The 20,576-nt window shown below is 29.7% G+C and overlaps 1 protein-coding gene across 1 annotated transcript; it reads right to left on the bottom strand.

The window, feature by feature from the left end:
• Positions 1–358: 358 nt before the first annotated feature.
• On the bottom strand, positions 359–17,047 carry LOC143263987 (lipase member H). Its single transcript, XM_076528958.1, has 7 exons — positions 16,839–17,047; positions 14,303–14,414; positions 10,287–10,435; positions 7,174–7,428; positions 5,743–5,934; positions 2,818–2,986; positions 359–893 (listed from the first exon to the last, which is right to left on the bottom strand). The coding sequence occupies exons 1-7, from the start codon at positions 16,894–16,896 to the stop codon at positions 779–781; spliced, it is 1,050 nt and encodes a 349-aa protein (XP_076385073.1). The 5' UTR covers positions 16,897–17,047; the 3' UTR covers positions 359–778.
• Positions 17,048–20,576: the final 3,529 nt, after the last annotated feature.

Raw genomic sequence — 20,576 nt, 5'->3', positions numbered from 1 at the left:
TGTTTGTAAACTGTTGGTAGATGTTTAGGTTCCCTCAATGGAGATAAGAATGGAGGTAACGCTACGCACTCGACAGTTTCGGTTTAGTTCGTCTGTAGCTTCTTTTCCATCGAGCTATGAGTTCCAAACGAGAATTATCAATCGAAAAACGTTCCAGTATTCTGACCTTCGCAGAAAAAAATCGATTTTAGCTACTGTTGCAGATACTTGTATAACTTTCATCCAACGCAAATGCATATTTCGCTTGTGTCCGGATACTTATGGACGGTAGTGTATCTACTGTAAGTCACAGAAAAATTAATTTCTAATAATTTAAAAAACGAACCTTAATTCTAAAATTTCGTAAGCTTAAACAGACTTTCAGTTTTCATATATTTATTTTATAAATTTATTAACAATTATTCCACATCTCCATGTCATCTTTACGAATTACGAATCTCCGGTATAAATAGTAACGGACTTAAAATTATCATTCATTCCATCCCTAATTACAATTATAACAAGACTCGTTACACTTAAAGAATAATCGTAACAACAGATTTCAAGGAAGCAACGTTGTTACGAAACGTCATAGGAATACCACCATGAAAATTCTTGGTTCGCCATACAACAGGCACTTAATCGTCGATCGATGGGACGTGAAGGTTTCACGGTAGGTTGCGTACTTATGAACTAAATTTAGAAACTATACAACGAAACAACAAACATAACGGAACCTAGAGTACTAAATTAGGAATTGACTATTCTATAATTATGTTAATTAGTTGCTTCAGTAAGCTTAATACTGGCGGTAGGACGATCGTTTCCTGCTTGTCGGGGGCGGGCTTCTTACGGGGAGGCCTCGGGCGTATGGTTTGTGTGCGTTTGTTGATAGATAGTAGATGCCTCGTGCTCTGAAAACATTTGGAATTTATCTAAGTTACTTCAGGTGTTTTTATTAAATAAATTTAAGATTTGAAAATCTTTTAATTTTGGTTTTCTATTTTAACACTTTCAAGCTTGCAATTCCTATGCTTTTCAATTTCCATCCCTAAAAATATTCTAGTTATATTTTCAAGTTTCCAAACTTTCGAATGTCTCAAATTTAGTTTAAAATTTTCACATTATTAAATTTCCTAATTTTCACGTCCCTTTTCTAAATTCTCACGTTACTAAATTTCCACATTCCTAAATTTCTCAATTTCCAAATTCCCAAAATATAAAATTACCCAATTTCCCTACTTCTGCTTCCAAATGTCCAGATTCCCAAATGCTCCAATTTCCATTTCCAATTTTCCAATTTTCTAATTTTCCCAAATTCCAAATTTCCAAAGTTCCAAATTCTCCAATTTCTAAATTTCTAAAATTCCAAATTTTCCAAATTCCCAAATTCCCAAATTCCCAAATTACCTAATTTCCAAATTTCCAAATTCCCCAATTTCCAAATTCCCCAATTTCCCAATTTCCCAATTTCCAAATTTCCAAATTTCTAAATTTTCAAATTCTCCAATTTCTAAATTTCTAAAATTCCAAATTTCCAAATTTTCCAAATTCCCAAATTCCCAAATTCCCAAATTTCCAAATTCCCCAAATTCCCCAATTTCCCAATTTCCCAATTTCCAAATTTCCAAATTTCCCAATTTCCCAATTTCCAAATTTCCAAATTTCCAAATTTCTAAATTTCCAAATTTCCAAATTTTCCAAATTCCCAAATTCCCAAATTACCAAATTACCTAATTTCCCAATTTTCAAATTTCCAAATTCCCAAATTCCCCAATTTCCAAATTTCCATATTTCTAAATTCCCAAATTCTGCACTTTCAAAATTACTAAAATTCCAAATTTTCCAAATTCTTAAATTCCCTAATTACCTATTTTCCCAATTTCCAAATTCTTAAATTACCAAATTACCTAATTTCCCAATTACCAAATTCCCAAATTCATTCCCACATTCCCAAATTCCCAAATTCCCAAATTTCTAAATTTCTAAAATTCCAAATTTTCCAAATTCCCAAATTCCCAAATTACCTAATTTCCAAATTTCCAAATTCCCCAATTTCCAAATTCCCCAATTTCCCAATTTCCCAATTTCCAAATTTCCAAATTTCTAAATTTTCAAATTCTCCAATTTCTAAATTTCTAAAATTCCAAATTTCCAAATTTTCCAAATTCCCAAATTCCCAAATTCCCAAATTTCCAAATTCCCCAAATTCCCCAATTTCCCAATTTCCCAATTTCCAAATTTCCAAATTTCCCAATTTCCCAATTTCCAAATTTCCAAATTTCCAAATTTCTAAATTTCCAAATTTCCAAATTTTCCAAATTCCCAAATTCCCAAATTACCAAATTACCTAATTTCCCAATTTTCAAATTTCCAAATTCCCAAATTCCCCAATTTCCAAATTTCCATATTTCTAATTTCCCAAATTCTGCACTTTCAAAATTACTAAAATTCCAAATTTTCCAAATTCTTAAATTCCCTAATTACCTATTTTCCCAATTTCCAAATTCTTAAATTACCAAATTACCTAATTTCCCAATTACCAAATTCCCAAATTCATTCCCACATTCCCAAATTCCCAAATTCCCAAATTTCTAAATTTCCTCATTCCAAAATTTCTAAATCTTCAATTCCTCCAGATTCTTTATTTTTTCGAAATACCCAAATCCTACATCTACTACAGCTATAATGCGTGGGAGGATATTATCAAGTTACAACTGTATTCCACAAGATTATCTTTCTACCAGTCTCTTATTAAGATCAAGTATTGTTATTTCGTTACTCATCGAACGTACGTTAATTTGATTTAATGGCAATTTAATGGTAAGATGTACTTACGTATGAGGGGCGTCTTCTCCCATGAGAATGTATTCTTCGAGTTTGGGCTTGCACCATCCGATCAGGTAAGAGAACAGATTTCCGCACGGGGCTGCCCAGAATCCAACTTTCGTTGTAATGGATTCTATATAATACGGAGTGACTTTGGTGTGATCGCAGGATAGCGTCTCTGCGGACAAAATATTTCACTAATTTCATTCACGGTCAATTATCTGTTCCTTATACTGCTGTCTTTTGTGATATAATGATTAGTAGACTTGAATCTCATAAGTTGACGCAAAGTTAACATTTACAAAGTTCTGTATAATTATCATGTTTAATTCTTTTGTTTCTTTTATGTAAGAGTATTCATTTTAGCGTTTCCTTTATACACAAATATTGCTGAATTTCTTATTTTTCTATTTTCACAAATATTTCTCTCATTTATCAATTGAGTTATTTCATTTTACTGGGTTTATTTTATGGAGTTACTTCAGTCTATAAATACGGGTACTATTAAAATTATAATAATAGTGATAATGAGTATGCAAAATCGTTATTACTCACTTTCTAAGCACAGTCTATGAACATTTACGATTAAAGAATGTTCAGTGATTCCCTAGCTACTTTCATATCACATATATTCACATTTTTATTATAAATAATTAGTTATTAATTAATATCCAGCACGAAGTGGGCGGAATACATCGTACGCATGAGCTAATTTGAAATAATTAATAATACATTTTCTAAACACAATTTCTGCAATTTTATTATAAAAGAATGTTTGTGATCCCTCAGCTACTTTCTCGTATCATATTTGTTCAGATTTTTAATAATATTAACTAGTTATTAACTAATAACCTAAGGCCAGCCACGGTGACAAGTGATATATACGAGGTCATCTTGAATAATTAATTACAGGTTTTGTGGATATATTTTGTGCACTTTTATGATTGAAGAATAGTCAGCAATGCATTATTTACATGGTTCGATCATAAAAGTTCTTAAATCATGTTCGGGTAACGAGTAATTAATTATTTTGTGTCAGCATTCCGATACGTACATGAGCCACCTGTGTCAATTCTACTGCGCACGCAAAGTGCAATATTTCGGAACTTTGACGACGTGGTACGGTTCCTGAGGCATTTAGAAACAAATTTCTATTAGGGTTTGATGCGTTTTGATGCCTAATAAAGTCAGAAAATCAATTTTTGTCGAATTCGGTTCAAAACGGTACAGGTGGCGCCATCTAGCGGCGAGCGGAGGAACTACGAAAAATTAAAATTTCGATTTTCTCCGAAATTAGGCAATTTCACGTATTTCTGAGGGTCAGAAATTGTTTTGTGACATCTCTAGAATCTATATAATGCCACAAGAACCTCCTCAGAGCGCTAGAAAAGAAAATAGAAAAATAGTCCAAAACATGGACTAAAAAATTGGCGTCCATCTAGCGGTGAAAGTTGGAACTACAAAAATATAAAAATGCGATTTTCTCGAAAATTAGCGAATTTTGAGGGCTTCTGAGGATCAGAAAGTGTTATGTGGTCGCATTAGAACCAGAATAAAGCTATAAAAGTTTCCTAAAGGCTTTAATAAAGAAAATAAAAAAAATATCATTTTATGGAGAAAATTTGTGGCGCCATCTAGCGGCGAAACTGCGAACTAAACTGAAAAACCGTATGTCCGAAGACGCGTTAAGGAAAAATATAAAAAGTAATATTTTGCAACTTTGACGACGCAGTATGCTTCTTTAGACATTTTAAAGCAATTTCTGTTGAATAAGTTATTCATTTTATTGCCTATTAAGCCCAGAAAATCAATTTTTGTTTGACCCCTTAACGCGTGTTCGGACATACGGTTTTTCAGTTTAGTTCGCAGTTTCTCCGCTAGATGGCGCCACTAGGTTTCTCCATAAAATTATATTTTTTCTATTTTCTTTATTAAAACTTCAGAAAAGTTTTATTGCTTTATTTTGCTTCTAATGTGATCACATAACACTTTCTGGGCCTCAGAAGTACTCAAAATTCACTAGTTGTCGAGAAAATCGAAATTTTAGTTTTTTGTAGTTCCAACTTTCACCGCTAGATGGACGCCAGTTTTTTAGTCCATGTTTTGGACTATTTTTCTATTTTCTTTTCTAGCGCTCTGAGGAGGTTCTTGTGGCATTATATAGATTCTAGAGAGGTCACAGAACAATTTCTGACCCTCAGAAGTACGCAAAATTGCCTAATTTAGGAGAAAATCGGAATTTTAGTTTTTCGTAGTTCCGCGGCTCGCCACTAGATGGCGCCACCTGTACCGTTTCGGACCGAATTCGACAAAAATTGATTTTCTGGCTTTATTAGGCATCAAAACGCATCAAACCCTAATAGAAATTTTTTTTCTAAATGCCTCAGGAACCATACCACGTCGTCGAAGTTCCGAAACACGCATTTTGTTATTTTCCTTATATGTGTATTCGGACTATCATTTTATAGGTTTAGTTCATTCGTTTCGCCATAATAAAGTAATTCTTCTTTAATGTCATTTAATGATTTTTTGCTATAAGTGATTTAATACTTTCGTGTAGAGTGTAGAGAATAATTGTATCGAACAGTACAAAGAGACTAAATAATCTTAACTTTCATATTTCCTCTACAATTCCACACAAAAAAAAACTACTTCTACCAAATAATTCTTTTCCTAAAACCATGAAACTTTTGTCTAAAATATTTCTTTATACCATCACTATACTGCAAGATTTTTGTTAATTTAACATGTGGACATCCTATAAAATAAAGGTACGAGATACTAACAAGTATGAAATGACCTTTTTGCTTTTAAATTATTTTAAGTTTCTCTCCCCGTTGTGATTCAAGTGTACTTCATAATTTGCTGTTATACCAAAGTTATAACGAGTCTCTTTTCAAGAAACGGGAACATAATTCAAAAGATCGTACTTACGGAGTATGGAAGTAGTTGCGCACCCTGGTTGACTGGAGCCTCCATTTACGTAGAAATCCACGTGCCCTGTGGGTCCCCATTGACCCAAAATCCCAGCACCAGTGTGGATTATGTCGACAAAATGAGCGTCCGTGTCGTCTAAGTCCATCGAACGGTTCCCATTCATGTAGAAAAATATTGTAGGATCCAGTCCTGTTCGATGTGTATATACACACAAAAATATATGTATTTCATCGTGCGAATCATATCATTTCTAATCATATCACTTCAAATCATATCATTTAATAAATAATTTCGTTTATTATCTTAAGAATTGAGAGAATTCAGTTTCCATTTGAAATGAACAGAATTTTATTTGAAACATGCAAGATGGATGAAAGAGTCGCTAACCTAACCTCACTTTTGATGTAAATTTACTTTAAGTTGTGACAGAAATTATTTACTTATTAGTTCTTAACTTATTAGTTTTTAATTATTTATTAGTTCTTAATTTTTTCGAGTGAATGGAATAAACATATGTACTATTAACTTGTTCTTAAATTATTCAAACGAATAAAATAAAATTATTTACTGTTAACTTCGTCTTATATTATTGAAATGAATGAAATATTTACTGTCTTATTCTTGACTTGTTCAAGACTTTACTATTGACTAGTTCTTAAGTTATTCAGACAAATAAACCAAGCTTACTATGAACTAGTTAAATTATTCAAACGAACGAAATAAACTTAGTAATAAAATAATTATACAATCTTCGAAACACCGATTTTATTCAAACTTCTAATAGCCATAGAGGACAGTAAAGGTAACAAAATTGCAAAACCATAGCTCACAACTCTCTAAAATAAAGAAGAAATTTACGTTTGGATATTAAAGTTTGAGAACACTACGAAATCAGGAAGTTCAAGCATTTTCTCCTTAATTTTTTAGAGTTGCACGCTGTAACTTTGCAAACTTATTACTTTTAGTGACGTACAAAATTATGCAAAGTTTGAACAAAATCGGTGTTCCAAAGATCGTGCACTCCTGTAAATAATAAAATCAATAACCTCAGTCATTCAACTGAATCTCACACATAATTTCACCTCAGTTTTTAAAAAATGTAGCTTCAAATAAAAAATCAAATCCAACTAATTTTCATGCCCAGCTTCTTATAAAGAAGCTTAAAAAAGTAATCGTATATTAATTCATTTAAAGTTAAAAAGCAATCGTATATTCATTTGAAGTTAATCTTCATCTCCCTTATCCCATCATTCACCCACTCTGTACATATAAATATCCTGAAGTTTAATGATAAGTTGCTTGTAACAACACAAAGAATTGCAACAGAGACTTCGATATAATCTTGTCATTAATGAGACAAAAGAGTGGAATCACGAATTACGTATTACGTGATTAGATACGATTAAACGAATAAATAGCACACGATACCTGTAATCCTTCCAAGTTTGTCATCGGGCAAGTAATTCGCAATCAGCCCAGCTATGTGTGCACCCACGCTGTACCCAAGCACATGTATATTCTCCACCCTCGTTCCCCGAGGATGATCCCTCAAGTACCTTACCAATTGAGCAATACATCGTGAACAGAAATCTGGACCCCATTGTATTTGCGCCAGACAGGGTTCGCGTACCAACGAACCGTAATCGACGATTATAATATTGTAATTGCCTCGAGTGAAATATGCTGAAATCGAAAGTTTCATACATCGGGATATGAGAGAGTTGAAATAAAATAGTAGCTTTGCAGTTTCAGCTTCCATTGATTCTTCTATTGTTATCTATTAGGAAGCTAAAAGAAAATGGTGATTGTACAGAATAACGGAGATATAATGTAAAATTTATACCGTGTAACGTTTTGTGATAGTTTATTTGAAAATTTTGGTTGGTTTAGATTTTTTGAAGGGTGGAGTTATGTGTGGAGTTATATTATCAGGGGCGGAGCTTTTTTTTTGATGAACACGTGGCGCCATCTGACGAACTACAGTTTCAAAAATTTCTAAAATTGTAATTTTCTAATTTCAGAATTTCCCAATTTACCAATTCCCAAATTCCAAATTTCCTAATTACCAAATTCCCAAATTATCTAATTTCCAAATTCCCAAATTACCTAATTTCCCAATTTCCCAATTTTTCAATTTCCCAATTGCCTAATTTCCAAATTTCCAAATTCCCAAATTATCTAATTTCTAAATTTCCAAATTCCCAAATTACCTAATTTCCCAATTCCCCAATTCCCAAATTTCCAAATTTCCAAATTCCCAAATTACCTAATTTCCCAATTTCCCAGTTTCCAAATTTCCAAATTTCCAAATTTCCAAATTTCCAAATTCTCAAATTATCCAATTTCCAAATTTTCAAATTCCCAAATTCCCAAATTATCCAATTTCCAAATTCCCAAATTACCTAATTTCCCAAATTATCCAATTTCCAAATTCCCAAATTCCCAAATGCCCCAATTTCCCATTTTCCATGCCCAATTTTCCAAATTTCCAAATTCCCAAATTTCCTAATTTCCCAATTTCCCAGTTTCCAAATTTCCAAATTTCCAAATTTCCAAATTTCCAAATTTCCAAATTTCCAAATTTCCAAATTTCCAAATTCTCAAATTATCCAATTTCCCAATTTCCCAATTTCCAAATTTCCAAATTCCCAAATTCCCAAATTATCCAATTTCCAAATTTCCAAATTCCCAAATTCCCAAATTATCCAATTTCCAAATTCCCAAATTACCTAATTTCCCAATTTCCCAATTCCCAAATTTCCAAATTTCCAATTTTCCCAAATTATCCAATTTCCCAATTTCCAAATTCCCAAATTCCCAAATGCCCCAATTTCCCATTTTCCATGCCCAATTTTCCAAATTTCCAAATTTCTAAATTTTCAAATTATCCAATTTCCCAAATTCCCAAATTCCCAAATTATCCAATTTCCAAATTCCCAAATTCCCAAATGCCCCAATTTCCCATTTTCCATGCCCAATTTTCCAAATTTCCAAATTTCCAAATTTCCAAATTTCCAAATTTCCAAATTTCTAAATTTCTAAATTTTCAAATCTCTAAATTTCTAAAATTCCAATTTTCTAATTTTCCATAATTTATTTGAAAGTTTTGGACGGTATAGATTTTTTGAAGGGTAGAGTTATATTTGGAGTTATACTATGTATATGGGGTGGAGCTTCCTTACTATGACCGCGTGGCGCCATCTAGCGACAGTGGGCGGGAACTAATGAAACTACTGTTTCAAAAGTGTGTAGTTTACCCTGTTCGCCGGAGAGATGGCGCCACTTGTTCTTTTTTTTTTTTTAATTCAATTAATACCGATTTTATTGATTAATATACTATATATTTACTGTATATTTATTAATGTTGATTTTATGCGGTTTGCAATATATTCTGCTGATATGAAGATGTACTATATGCTCAGAATAATTCACACACTGTTCTCTATCTTGTCGATTATGTAGGAAACGACATAAGAAAGACAAAATATTTTATTTCGAGTCGCCACACACTAAAAATCATTTTCACAGATGTCTTCTTTTGCAGAAAAGAGCTTATTTGCAAAATTTGGTCGATATCAGAACATTACGATTTTCCGAAGTTTCACTTAGTCGACGCGACGTTAAACATTTATGAAAAAGAATAAGAAAGTAACAACAGTTAAAAATTATGTTTAATCGGCATTTTATCTGTAACAACTTAAAATTTGTATAACATTTTATGCGATTTTATTATGCTTCAGATGTGTATAGGCAAGCTATTTTTAATCAAATTAGTGTTCATAAAAAAATATTGCAGAAATTTTATTTTATTATTTTTAGGATAATTCTGAACTATGAATATTTATGCAAATATGAATTGCCATACATTTGTCACATCTTATTTGCTTTGTGTGCACTATACATACTGTAAATATGAGAAATGCATAAATACCCGCAGTTTGAATATTAAACGATAGCGTTACTCAAATATTTAATACAGCATGTAGATTGCAGTGTTATTTCTTATCATTACTTTCTGCATAATAAGTAGAAAAGAGCTATGTTGCTTTCACACAGGTTTCTCAAAAAAATATTTAGCTATATGTAGAAATTACTTTAGAAATTAGAGAAGTTTGTATTCACCCTTAACAGTGATTGGAATTGAATGAATTATTAATACTTGTTAACGTTAGGAAATTAAATTAAAAGAAATTAGTATTTAATCATATTAACATTGATCTATAGGCAATTGTCTATATACTAACTATAAGTATTAATTAATTTATTGTTTAAATTTCTATAACTCAAACTATTAGTTTTTTTGTTCAACTTCTCAATTTTTGGAAATTTAACAAAACTAATTACTATAAATTTTAACCATCAATTATTCCAAAAACGTTATTTTCTCGCAGTCAAATTGTTTGAAGTTCGAAAAATTAAATTTATAATTGAACTTCTAAATGTTTAGAGATAAATTCTATATTACAATAATTCAAGATAAATGTAGGTAGTTCTAGATATATTGAACTGTATGTAAAATATATTTTCCAAAGAATTTTTACCTTTCCGAATATCCGGGCTGGGTATTAAATTTCTTCCGCCCCCAAAACCGTGGATAACGATCTTTGTAGGATGGGATCTGTTGAATCTCGAGTACTGAAGGGAGTCGAACCTTCGAACGTCTAAGCGTAATGGTTTCTTTTGCGTGTCTCTGAAAAATCATTAAACACGAACATACCATCAAAAAAGCGTCCATCATTCCAGTATTACAAAATCTTTGTTATTAAACAAAAAGAAAAATACTCCCTCCTAAAAACAGGAGCAAAAAATAACCATAATCTAAATCTGAAAATTAAATTAAATTTATCTTTGTTATTAAACAAAAAGAAAAATACTCCCTCCTAAAAACAGGAGCACAAAATAACCATAATATAAATCTGAAAATTAAATTAAATTTGTCTTTAGAATCTTAAGAAACGTAAAACTTAATTTAAAGTTATCTATGTAACTCTAAAATCTTTTTTACTATATTATTAAACCAATTATAAATGTGAAGTCTATGTGAATAAATAGTTTTTTATAAACAAGAAATTTATGTTTAAATATTGCATTGAAGTAGGTAATGTATCTATGTATTAAATTTCTTATGTGATTTATTTGTTAATTAAATGTTAAACGTGATGTATTTATACATTAAATTGCAAGCAGAAGGTTTATATTTATATTGATGTTGATTATATTGATATTTACATTGATGCTGATATTCATATTGATATTTATATTTGTACTGATATATTGATATTTAAATTCACAATTGAAATTTATATTTATGCTTATATATTGATATTGATTATACTGATATTTACATTGATGTTCATTTCATATTAATATTTATTTTTATGCTAATATATTAATATTGATTATATTGATATTTACATTGATGTTGATATTCGTATTGGTATTTATATTTGTATTGATATATTAATATTTAAATTCATGTTGATATTCATATTAATATTAATATTTATATTTATACTGATATATTAATATTTACATTGAGGTTCATATTCATATTGATATTTATATTTATACTGATATATTGATATTTACATTGATGTTGATATTCATATTGAAATTTATATTTATGCTTATATATTAATATTGATTATATTAATATTTACATTGATGCTGATATTCATATTGATATTTATTTTGACAATTACAATTGCATTAATTGTGAAGCTAGTATGCACATCCGAAAGAATGCAAAGAATGTACCTACTGCGACCTTGAACTTACAGAAATATAACCTTGAATTAACCTTGACAGTCATTGCAGTTACATAACCAACATTTTCTATTCGATATCTCCATCCTCCAAAAACAAGAAGCATCTGAACGTCTCAAAATAATTATACAAATAATATCGAGGAATTTAACAAACAATATCTAACGAACATTAAAAAAAAACGAAAGGTGCCGAGAAAGAATGATTGATGACAGAAGAAAGGGAAAGTATTAAATCTGCAGATGGGAAGATTGGAATCAACCTCGCGTCGCATATAACGTGTAAACGTTTCACAGAAAGCAAGAACCAGCCGGATGAAGAATGGGTAGGCGAGCGAGTAAAAGTATCCGAGACGTGCCAAAGCACCTATAGCTATCGGAGAAAGGTGAGCCTTGAAACGAGGCCACTTTCAGTACCATACAAAATAATCGTGATCTTGAAATCGAGAGTCTTACGTCGAGGTTCTTCCTTGCTGCTCGAGGTGAACCTTCTCGAACGTCGAAGGAAAGCGGAGAACCATGAACGAGATTATGCTGACGCAAAAGTAAACGGGAAATTTCTTCGAAAGTCAGAAAAAGTTACTTTCCTATTACCAGCGAGCGAATGAATGTCGTTGCTATTAGATAATTTTATATTTCTTTATTGTATCGGTACTGAGATATTTTAACTCGAATGAAAGATTCCTATGGACAAGATGGTGTTTATGTATTACTTTGTGACATGAGTATTTTTATTAATATTAGATATTTTTTTGGTACTTTCCTATTACCAGTGATCGAATGAATGTCGCTGCTATTAGATAATTTTATATTTCTTTATTGTATCGGTACCGAGGTATTTTAACTCGAATGAAAGATTCCTATGGACAAGATGGTGTTTATGTATTACTTTGTGACATGAGTATTTTTATTAATATTAGATATTTTTTTGGTACTTTCCTATTACCAGCGATCGAATGAATGTCGCTGCAATTAGATAATTTTATATTTCTTTATTGTATCGGTATTGAGGTATTTTAACTCGAATGAAAGATTCTTATGGATAAGATGATGTTTATGTATTACTTCTGAAATGAATTTTTTTATTAATATTAGATATTTGTTGTTACTTTCAATATTTTTATTATTGCGAATATGTAATGGTATTAGGTACGATAGGATTTGATGGTAGTAAATAATTTGGTACTCTTTTAATAATTGCAATGAATTTTAATTTTATTAAATAAAGTACCGTGGGATTTTATAGATTCAAATAAATTTTAGTTCTGATAGACTGTTTCTTATTTTTAGACTATTTAAATTGTAATAAATTCTAGTTTTATCTGAATCAGTATTACTTTGTAATAATATCGAGTGAAATAGATTTTGATGTTAGTAGATAATTGGGTACATTTTATTGTGTTGATTCGAATGAATTTTAATAAAGCTAGACTTTAACGCAGTACCATTTTACTAAGTTTAATTGAATTTTAATTTTGATATACTGTTTAGCATTTTTGTATTATTTCAACCGAAATGAATTTTAATTTTGATTAACATCAGTAATGTTATATTAAATCATATTAATTTGAATATTATTCAATTATTTTTATAAGAAATTTTATTATTCTAATTTATTCCTTGCATTCTACAAAAAATAAATTAGCCTTGTTTTCTTATATTAATCTAATTCCATATTTGAATAAAGAAATTACTATTACACATATAACAATAATAATTTTTTGTTAGATTTTTGTAATAGATTAATACAGTAAATTACTATTACATTAGACAATCATTTTATTTTATTTCAAGCTTAAGATTAATAACAAAGTAATCTAATTCACCTCATCTGCATTTAAATATCTAACAGCTTAATGAAGTAATTACGGACAAGTTAATGTATTAAAGTCGTATCAAGGTAATGAGAAAGTACTCTAAGAAGGTATTTTAAGCTGTGTTATGTGATATCGAATTTCAATATGACCGAGAACCTGAGACAAACTAAAAGCAGTAGCAATAGAAAATAGAAAGTTGTTTCCACATAAATGTCGAACCTCTCGTGCATCTATTTTTTATTACTTATTTACTCTTTAAATAACAAGCAGAGCGAGATAACTATCGTTACTACGGTGCTTTTTATTTCTATTTGATCAAATTATGTACATGTACTAATTGAAGGAAAACATGTATTTACTTTATCAAAAGTAATAAACTCAGTAATTGTACAGAGAATCAAAATCTTGAAATTTTTAAGCCAGTTTGTAAGTGCAAAAATTATCAATGGAAATTTTATGTCCTCTTTATTGACCGCCATATTTTATAATCATGTAGATCAAAATTGTGCCTTTTCTTGTTAGTATATCTTTTCATTGTTATCTTGTTATTATATTCTAATTGCACATTTCCTATTTACTTAAATTTTTCCTGTGTTCATATGTTTCTTCAAGCTTCATATGTTTCTTCCTAAAATTAACAACTTTAGAAATGTATACCTATTTAATAACCTATATTATTAAAACTTGTAATTATATCTGTTAAAAAATGCTTGAGAAATAATTCTTGAAATAATAAGTAAAGTATTAATCTCTTCAACGTTTTATTGTTTGAACGAATAAATGACTTTACTTATCACGTTCAGTTGAATGAAATAAATTGGTCACTAATAGGTTTACTTCAGATTTACTTTAGATTAAAGTTTACTTGGATGAATGATGGTTAATTGTCACGTACATTTATTATATGTAAAATTTATACTAGTTTGTGCAATGTATTTGTAACAGAGTGCAACAAAAATGAATAAAAAAAATTACCTTGTGTATAAATAAAATTCGATTTGTGGGTGCGGACACTTGTAGGGTGGTTTCGCACAGGATGTGCTGTTGAACAGATCCTTAAACGTCTTTGTTTCCGCACTCACATCGTCTGCAACATTAAAATCACATTAAACCGATTACCGCAATCACTCTATTAGGTTTATTTTCCACTGAACAATCCTTCTAATGAATTATTATGTCTAACTGACTGCTATCCAAAATCGTCATATCATGAATATAATTCGACGTTATATTATTGAGAAAAAATACTTATTCAAATTTTTAAGATATAAAGTTTGTTAAAATTGAAGCCAGATTGGCTGGGGTTGTTTTATACCCTAGTGTGACCGTTAAGGATTAACATAACTCAAAAACTACAAGTGTGAAAACCAAACGCTAAATAATACAAAAATTTAAATACCAGAATCTAATTAACAGAAAAACTTAAATATCCAAAACAAATTAACAAACAAATTTGAAAACGAAAAGCCAAGTACTAAAAAAAATTGAATTCTGGAAGCTAATTAACAAAAAAAATTCAAACCCCAAAAGCTAACTAATAGAAAAATTAAAAATACCAGAAACTAACTAAAAGATAAACTTAAATATCAAAAACTAGTTAATAAACAAACTTGACAACCAAAAGCCAAGTACTAGAAAAACGTAAAAACCACAAATTAATTAAAAGCTTAAAAACCAAGAACTAATTACTAGAAAAAGTGACGTGTTAATTTGAGTATTACGGTGAAATCTACAGAAGCTGTTTTATAAACGCTAACTCTAAGAAGACAGTTAAAATTGATTGACCAGTGTCATTATAGCTTGTAGTGAAAACTACTGGACCGTTGTGAGAAGCTGTGAAATCGGGTGAAGGTCGTAAGACTCTTTATACAGTTTCGATCCAGTTTTTCTTACTCGTCTCTCAAGGATCAGATTCCTGCATTAACTAGATAAATAATATAGTAGTATTGCAAGAATTAGATCAAAGATGTGCATGATTCCGTTTCGAAAGCGACCTTTGATTCGTGTTACCTCCAATTATGGATTTGAATTGGAAATTATCAATCGGTATAGCGTTAGTAATTATAATCTTTCTTACATTTTCTGTAGAAATCGAGAAAATTTTAATTATTATTCGTAAAAATTGCAAATATGAATTTCTTACAATTAGATATCAAGTTAGATACAATTAGATAGCAAATTAAGTGATTAGAAGTGTAATATAGTAGACAGGTATTATTATTTAGTTATTTATTTATTTAATATTTAACATATCAAGTATTCGTCATCTAGTTTGTTTATTAACAAGTCTTGTCTATTAATATTTTTATTTTCTGTCTGTCGATATTTTTATCTTTTGCAGAAATTATATCTTGTCAAAATGAAGTTAAATTAAATTTAGATTATTGTTAATATAATTCTTCGTATTTCAAGAATTTTGTTACTATTAACAAATGAAAATTCTATTAATTTTCTTTGAAAAATATAATACAAGCTGTGAACAGTGAAAATAACATACAATAAATTTTAATAAGCCAAATGAATAAATAAATATGAATATTTCAACGTGTCTTCATTTTTAACCCTTCCTAAAAATTTGAAGAACAAAATGCACTTTACTTGAAAATCATCCACCATGCACAAGATGACAATCACTATTTTAAAAATATAGCAAATATTTTTGCTTTTTATGCAGCACGATATTAATAAAAATTTTCACTTCTATATTATATTATATTTTTATATGTCAAATCTATAAACGTACTTCTTAAATGACAACCTACCATTAGAGAACATATATGTATAGTCATAGAAAGGATCAGCATTGCAAAATTCTAATTTTCAACACTATCCTTTTCCTTTTAACAAAATACAATTAATTCCAGAAACTTGAAATTTAATTATGAAACTTGTGTGTGAAATTGTTTATCAAACTATTATAATTCGTATCAAGTTACGAGGTGGACAAATAAATGATCTTCATATAAGTCACCTTTACTTCTACTTACAGCGCGGCGCCGTATGAATTCCCTCAGTCAAAGGATTAGAAAATGGACTTTTATTAAATATAAAAATAAACACGATATTCAGTAAACACGTGAGAACTCACTCGTAAAACGCACATAGAGCTTCTTCAACAGACCAGTCAGAGATCACTTGGACACAATTAGAATATTTTACAGAGGAACGGTGTAACAAGGAGTATAGAGATTCAACCCTTAACGCTCCAAGTGCCTTTCAAACACCACCGTACAACGTTACTCAATTATAATTAATACAAATATTATAACAAAAACGATTATTTAACTTAAACTTCTATATTATTATTTATATTATTTAAACTTCTAAGACGAATCAAGATTGTTTTGAACGACTTCAATATTATTATTTACAGGTGTAGCATTTACAATCTGACACTTAAAAACTTGCAAATCGTACGATGAAAATAAGTTGCCACTTCACAATTAAAAGTGCATTTAATAAACACGTACAGAGGTGAGAAGAGTAATGTAACAAGCAAGAAGTTACTTACGGTACTGCAGCAAAGCAAGGAGGACAAGAACAAGGTATCTCACGACACTGACCGCCATCTCCCGCACTCCCGTTGCTTGTGATATAACATTCAGCTAGGCGGTGGTGAAAAATCAGTAAAAGTGCTTCCCGCCGCTTCTCGTCAACGATTGTAACGTGTAAACTCATTCGGGGAATTCACAGAGGGGACTTTAGAAAGTAAGAAGTTGTGACCAACAGGAGTCTCCTCTGCTCTGATGCGTGGCGTGCACGCGTGTGTGCATTTGTGCCATCGGTGCGTTCACATGCGATAACATTTCTAAAATGACCGTTTAGGTACATTGTACTCAAGTTTCATGACTTTTGATTACCATGATTCAAGTCGATTCATTCATTTTACATTTTGATACGTTGATGTCATCCATGTGTGGGTGACACTTAAGCTGTTAAACTTAACATAAGTATTATTAATTTGTTCACTTTCCTCATAAATAGTTCTCGTATTGATTACATGGATCTGTGGAAAATAAATGTAATTATTGTAAAAATGTTTGGTAAAATTTATTAAAAATTAAAACTTGATGCAATTTTCAATGGTTTCAGTGTGGCAGTCAATATATTAAGCAATATATTAAGTCAATATTTAAGCAATACATTGTCTTATTAAGCAAGATATTTTGAGTAATACTCCTTGTTCTATGTGAAATTTTGATACAGTTTGAGCACTCAAGAGACTTTACATGAAGCAGTTTTAATTTTAAACTAAATAGTTAAACAAGAAGTTCATTTGACATGAGATAACGTTGATTTAACACGTTTAAATAATTAAGAAGGTTATTTCACACGAAAGGATTTTGATTTTACAGATTTAACACTTCTGCTACCTCACTCATAAGGGATGTTTAAAATATGTCTCCATGTAAGAGACCAACGACATGTGTACTAACAGTAACAAATTTAAAATTGATATAAACCCTCTAATATCCAATATCATTGCACACATGAAATAAAAAAATAACAAAATGATATTAAATAACAAACATTTTTTTTTAAAATAATTTCTACTGTTCTTTACATGCATCAAGTTAACTTTAATTTTTATTTTTGTTACTGTGAAATTTAATTTTTATTTCTGTTACTTCTGTGACTTGTACGTTCTGTAAAATTTAAGTATAAACTTGTTTTAATAAAATTTTAATAAAATTGTGTGGTAAGTAATTTTCTTCAAATGTATGTTTATTTATGGAATTGACTGTGCCACTCATGGAGAGCTCCACTTGTGGAATTAATGTTCCAAATACTGAAAAAGATACGCAAGAAGGAAAAAGAAAACTTGCTCCACTTAGAAACACTGTACAATTACTGTTGCAGTATGGTTTGAACGGAAAACCTTTATACCTTTGTTGACTTTCAAAACAAAAGAAATAAAAGTGGGTCACTTTTTGTGACAGATGCATGCAAATGTTGTCGGGACGAGTTAAAAAAATGTGGAATTACTTGATTGATGAAGTGAATCATGAAAAATGGATTGATGGGGAACCTTCAATTAATAGGATGCAGTCGTTATTCATTTATGTAGTAGCAGAAAATGTAGCTTCAGTGATAAATGAGATCGAAGATCACATGTGTCGTTTTCTTATGAATATTCATGTTATTGCATGTATACAACATTTTTATGGTTAGGTTCTTACTTTCTTGAAAATGATGTAAATATTACAAAAATCAGTTACTATGTTTCTCATTTTTAATCATTTATATAAGTGAAGAGGTTTATTATATCTGATACTGTTTTTTTTAATGAAATACTCTACAATGTAATTACAAATTTCCAAATCTCTAGATTAGTAAGTTTTCAAGTGCTAACATTTCTAAATTTTCAATTTTCTTAAATTCTGAAATTTCTAAAACCTGGTCAATTTTTAGTTTTCATACCTCTAAGCTTCTAAATTTTTAAATTCCCAAATTCCTAATCTGAAAGTCCCCAAATATCTCACTTTTATATTTCAAAATTTCAACATTTCTAAATTGCCAAATTTCCGAGCAACCAAATCTCCAAAACCCAAATTTTTCAATTTCCCAAATTTGTGAGTTACCAAATCTTTAAATTTCCATATATCTAAATTTCTAAATTTCCAATATCCCAAATTCTTAAGCTAGCAAATCTCCAAGTCGCCAATTCCCAATTTCCCAAATTTCTAAATTACCAAATCTCAAAATTGTTATATCTCCAAATTTCCAAATTCCCAATTTCCCAAATTTCTAAATTACCAAATCTCAAAATTGTTATATCTCCAAATTTCCAAATTCCCAATTTCCCAAATTCCTAAATTAGGAAATCTCAAAACTGTTATACCTCTAAATTTCTAAATTCTCAATTTCCCAAATTCCTAAATTACCATATCTCAAAATTTTTAAATCTCTAAATTTCTAAATTCCCTATTTCCCAAATTCCTAAATTAGGAAATCTCAAAATTGTTATACCTCTAAATTTCCAAATTCCCAATTTCCCAAATTCCTAAATTACCACATCTCAAAATGCCAAAATTTCCAAATTTTTATATCTCTAAATTTCTAAATCCCCTATTCCCCAAATTCCTAAATTAGGAAATCTCAAAATTTTTATATCTCTAAATTTCTAATTTTCCAAATTCCTAATTTACCAAATCTCAAAACCCTTAAATTTTCAAATTTGTATATCTCTAAATTTCTAAATACCCAATTCCCTAAATTCCTAAATTATCAAGTCCCCCGTTTTTTCTTTCGGTGTCAGGTTTGTTTTGGATTCAAATTAAACTCTCGAATGCTCTTCCTCGTGACATCATGGAATCGAGACTTTCTCGTCGGGATTTCGACGTATTCTCATCGTTTGTTCCGAGCAACAGATAATTAAGCGCCACGATCGCGTGCGTAATCGCACGCGACACTTTCCCGGAAACGTGGATCCATTACAAATCAAGTAAATATCCCAGTGGTCAAACGATTAAGGAAGCAGTTAACATAATTATAATCTCTTCTGCATTTAGACAATGTAAAATTATAACTGAATGTGTTCATCCGACAAAGTAAAATTTGTATATTTAGGTAAAGGTATAATACATTTATGAGAGGAAGAATTTTAAATGAATTAAAAATTGGAAAACTTTAGTAATTAAAGATTTAGTAATTAAAGAATATTTGTGGTGTGACTTAGTTATTATAAATTATTATTGATAATCATATTACATTAGTTAATCAATAATCATTATTATTAGACAATTATTAAGTATTTTTGTTAAGTATTATAATTATTATAATTATTAGTCAGTTATTAAGTCTAGCATTATAATTATAAAGGGTGCTAGTTTTAGTGTAAATAATAAATTAAGATTTATCCACCAATTAATTTTATTGCAAAAAGTTAGAAAAGTATATTTTTTATACTTACGTTGGATACTCTCAGGCTGGAAGTAATTAGAAATAATTCATGGGTTTAAGTAATTAATCTTAATTAACATTTTGTAACACTAAAAATATGATAAAATTTACAAAAATGTATTATAAATTAGAAAATAAATAAATGAAGGAAATATTAAGTGGTTATATTTGTATTTATTATTTCACTTAAAGACTAGTTTCGTTAAAAAAAATTGCTATAGATGGACCCCCATGTCTTATTAAATAAAATTAGTAAAATTTCTGTGTAAAAAATTAATATTAGAATAAATTAGGATTTATTTTACAAATAAAACAAAAATGGGATTTCAACAATTCGTAAAATTAA

This window comes from Megachile rotundata, chromosome 2 (assembly GCF_050947335.1).
Source record: "Megachile rotundata isolate GNS110a chromosome 2, iyMegRotu1, whole genome shotgun sequence".
Taxonomy (NCBI): domain Eukaryota; kingdom Metazoa; phylum Arthropoda; class Insecta; order Hymenoptera; family Megachilidae; genus Megachile; species Megachile rotundata.
Note: the sequence above shows the minus strand (reverse complement) of the source record. Positions and strands in the feature narration are given on the sequence as shown.

What these genes read in the sequence shown, in the direction of transcription:
- LOC143263987 (XM_076528958.1), bottom strand. Translation starts at nt 16,896, where the DNA reads ATGGCGGTCAGTGTCGTGAGATACCTTGTTCTTGTCCTCCTTGCTTTG. An exon ending in CAGCCCGGATATTCGGAAAG is followed by an intron (nt 7,429 to 10,286) that starts GTAAAAATTCTT and finishes TTTCGATTTCAG; the next exon opens with CATATTTCACTCGAGGCAAT. An exon ending in GGAGAAGACGCCCCTCATAC is followed by an intron (nt 894 to 2,817) that starts GTAAGTACATCT and finishes AAATGTTTTCAG; the next exon opens with AGCACGAGGCATCTACTATC.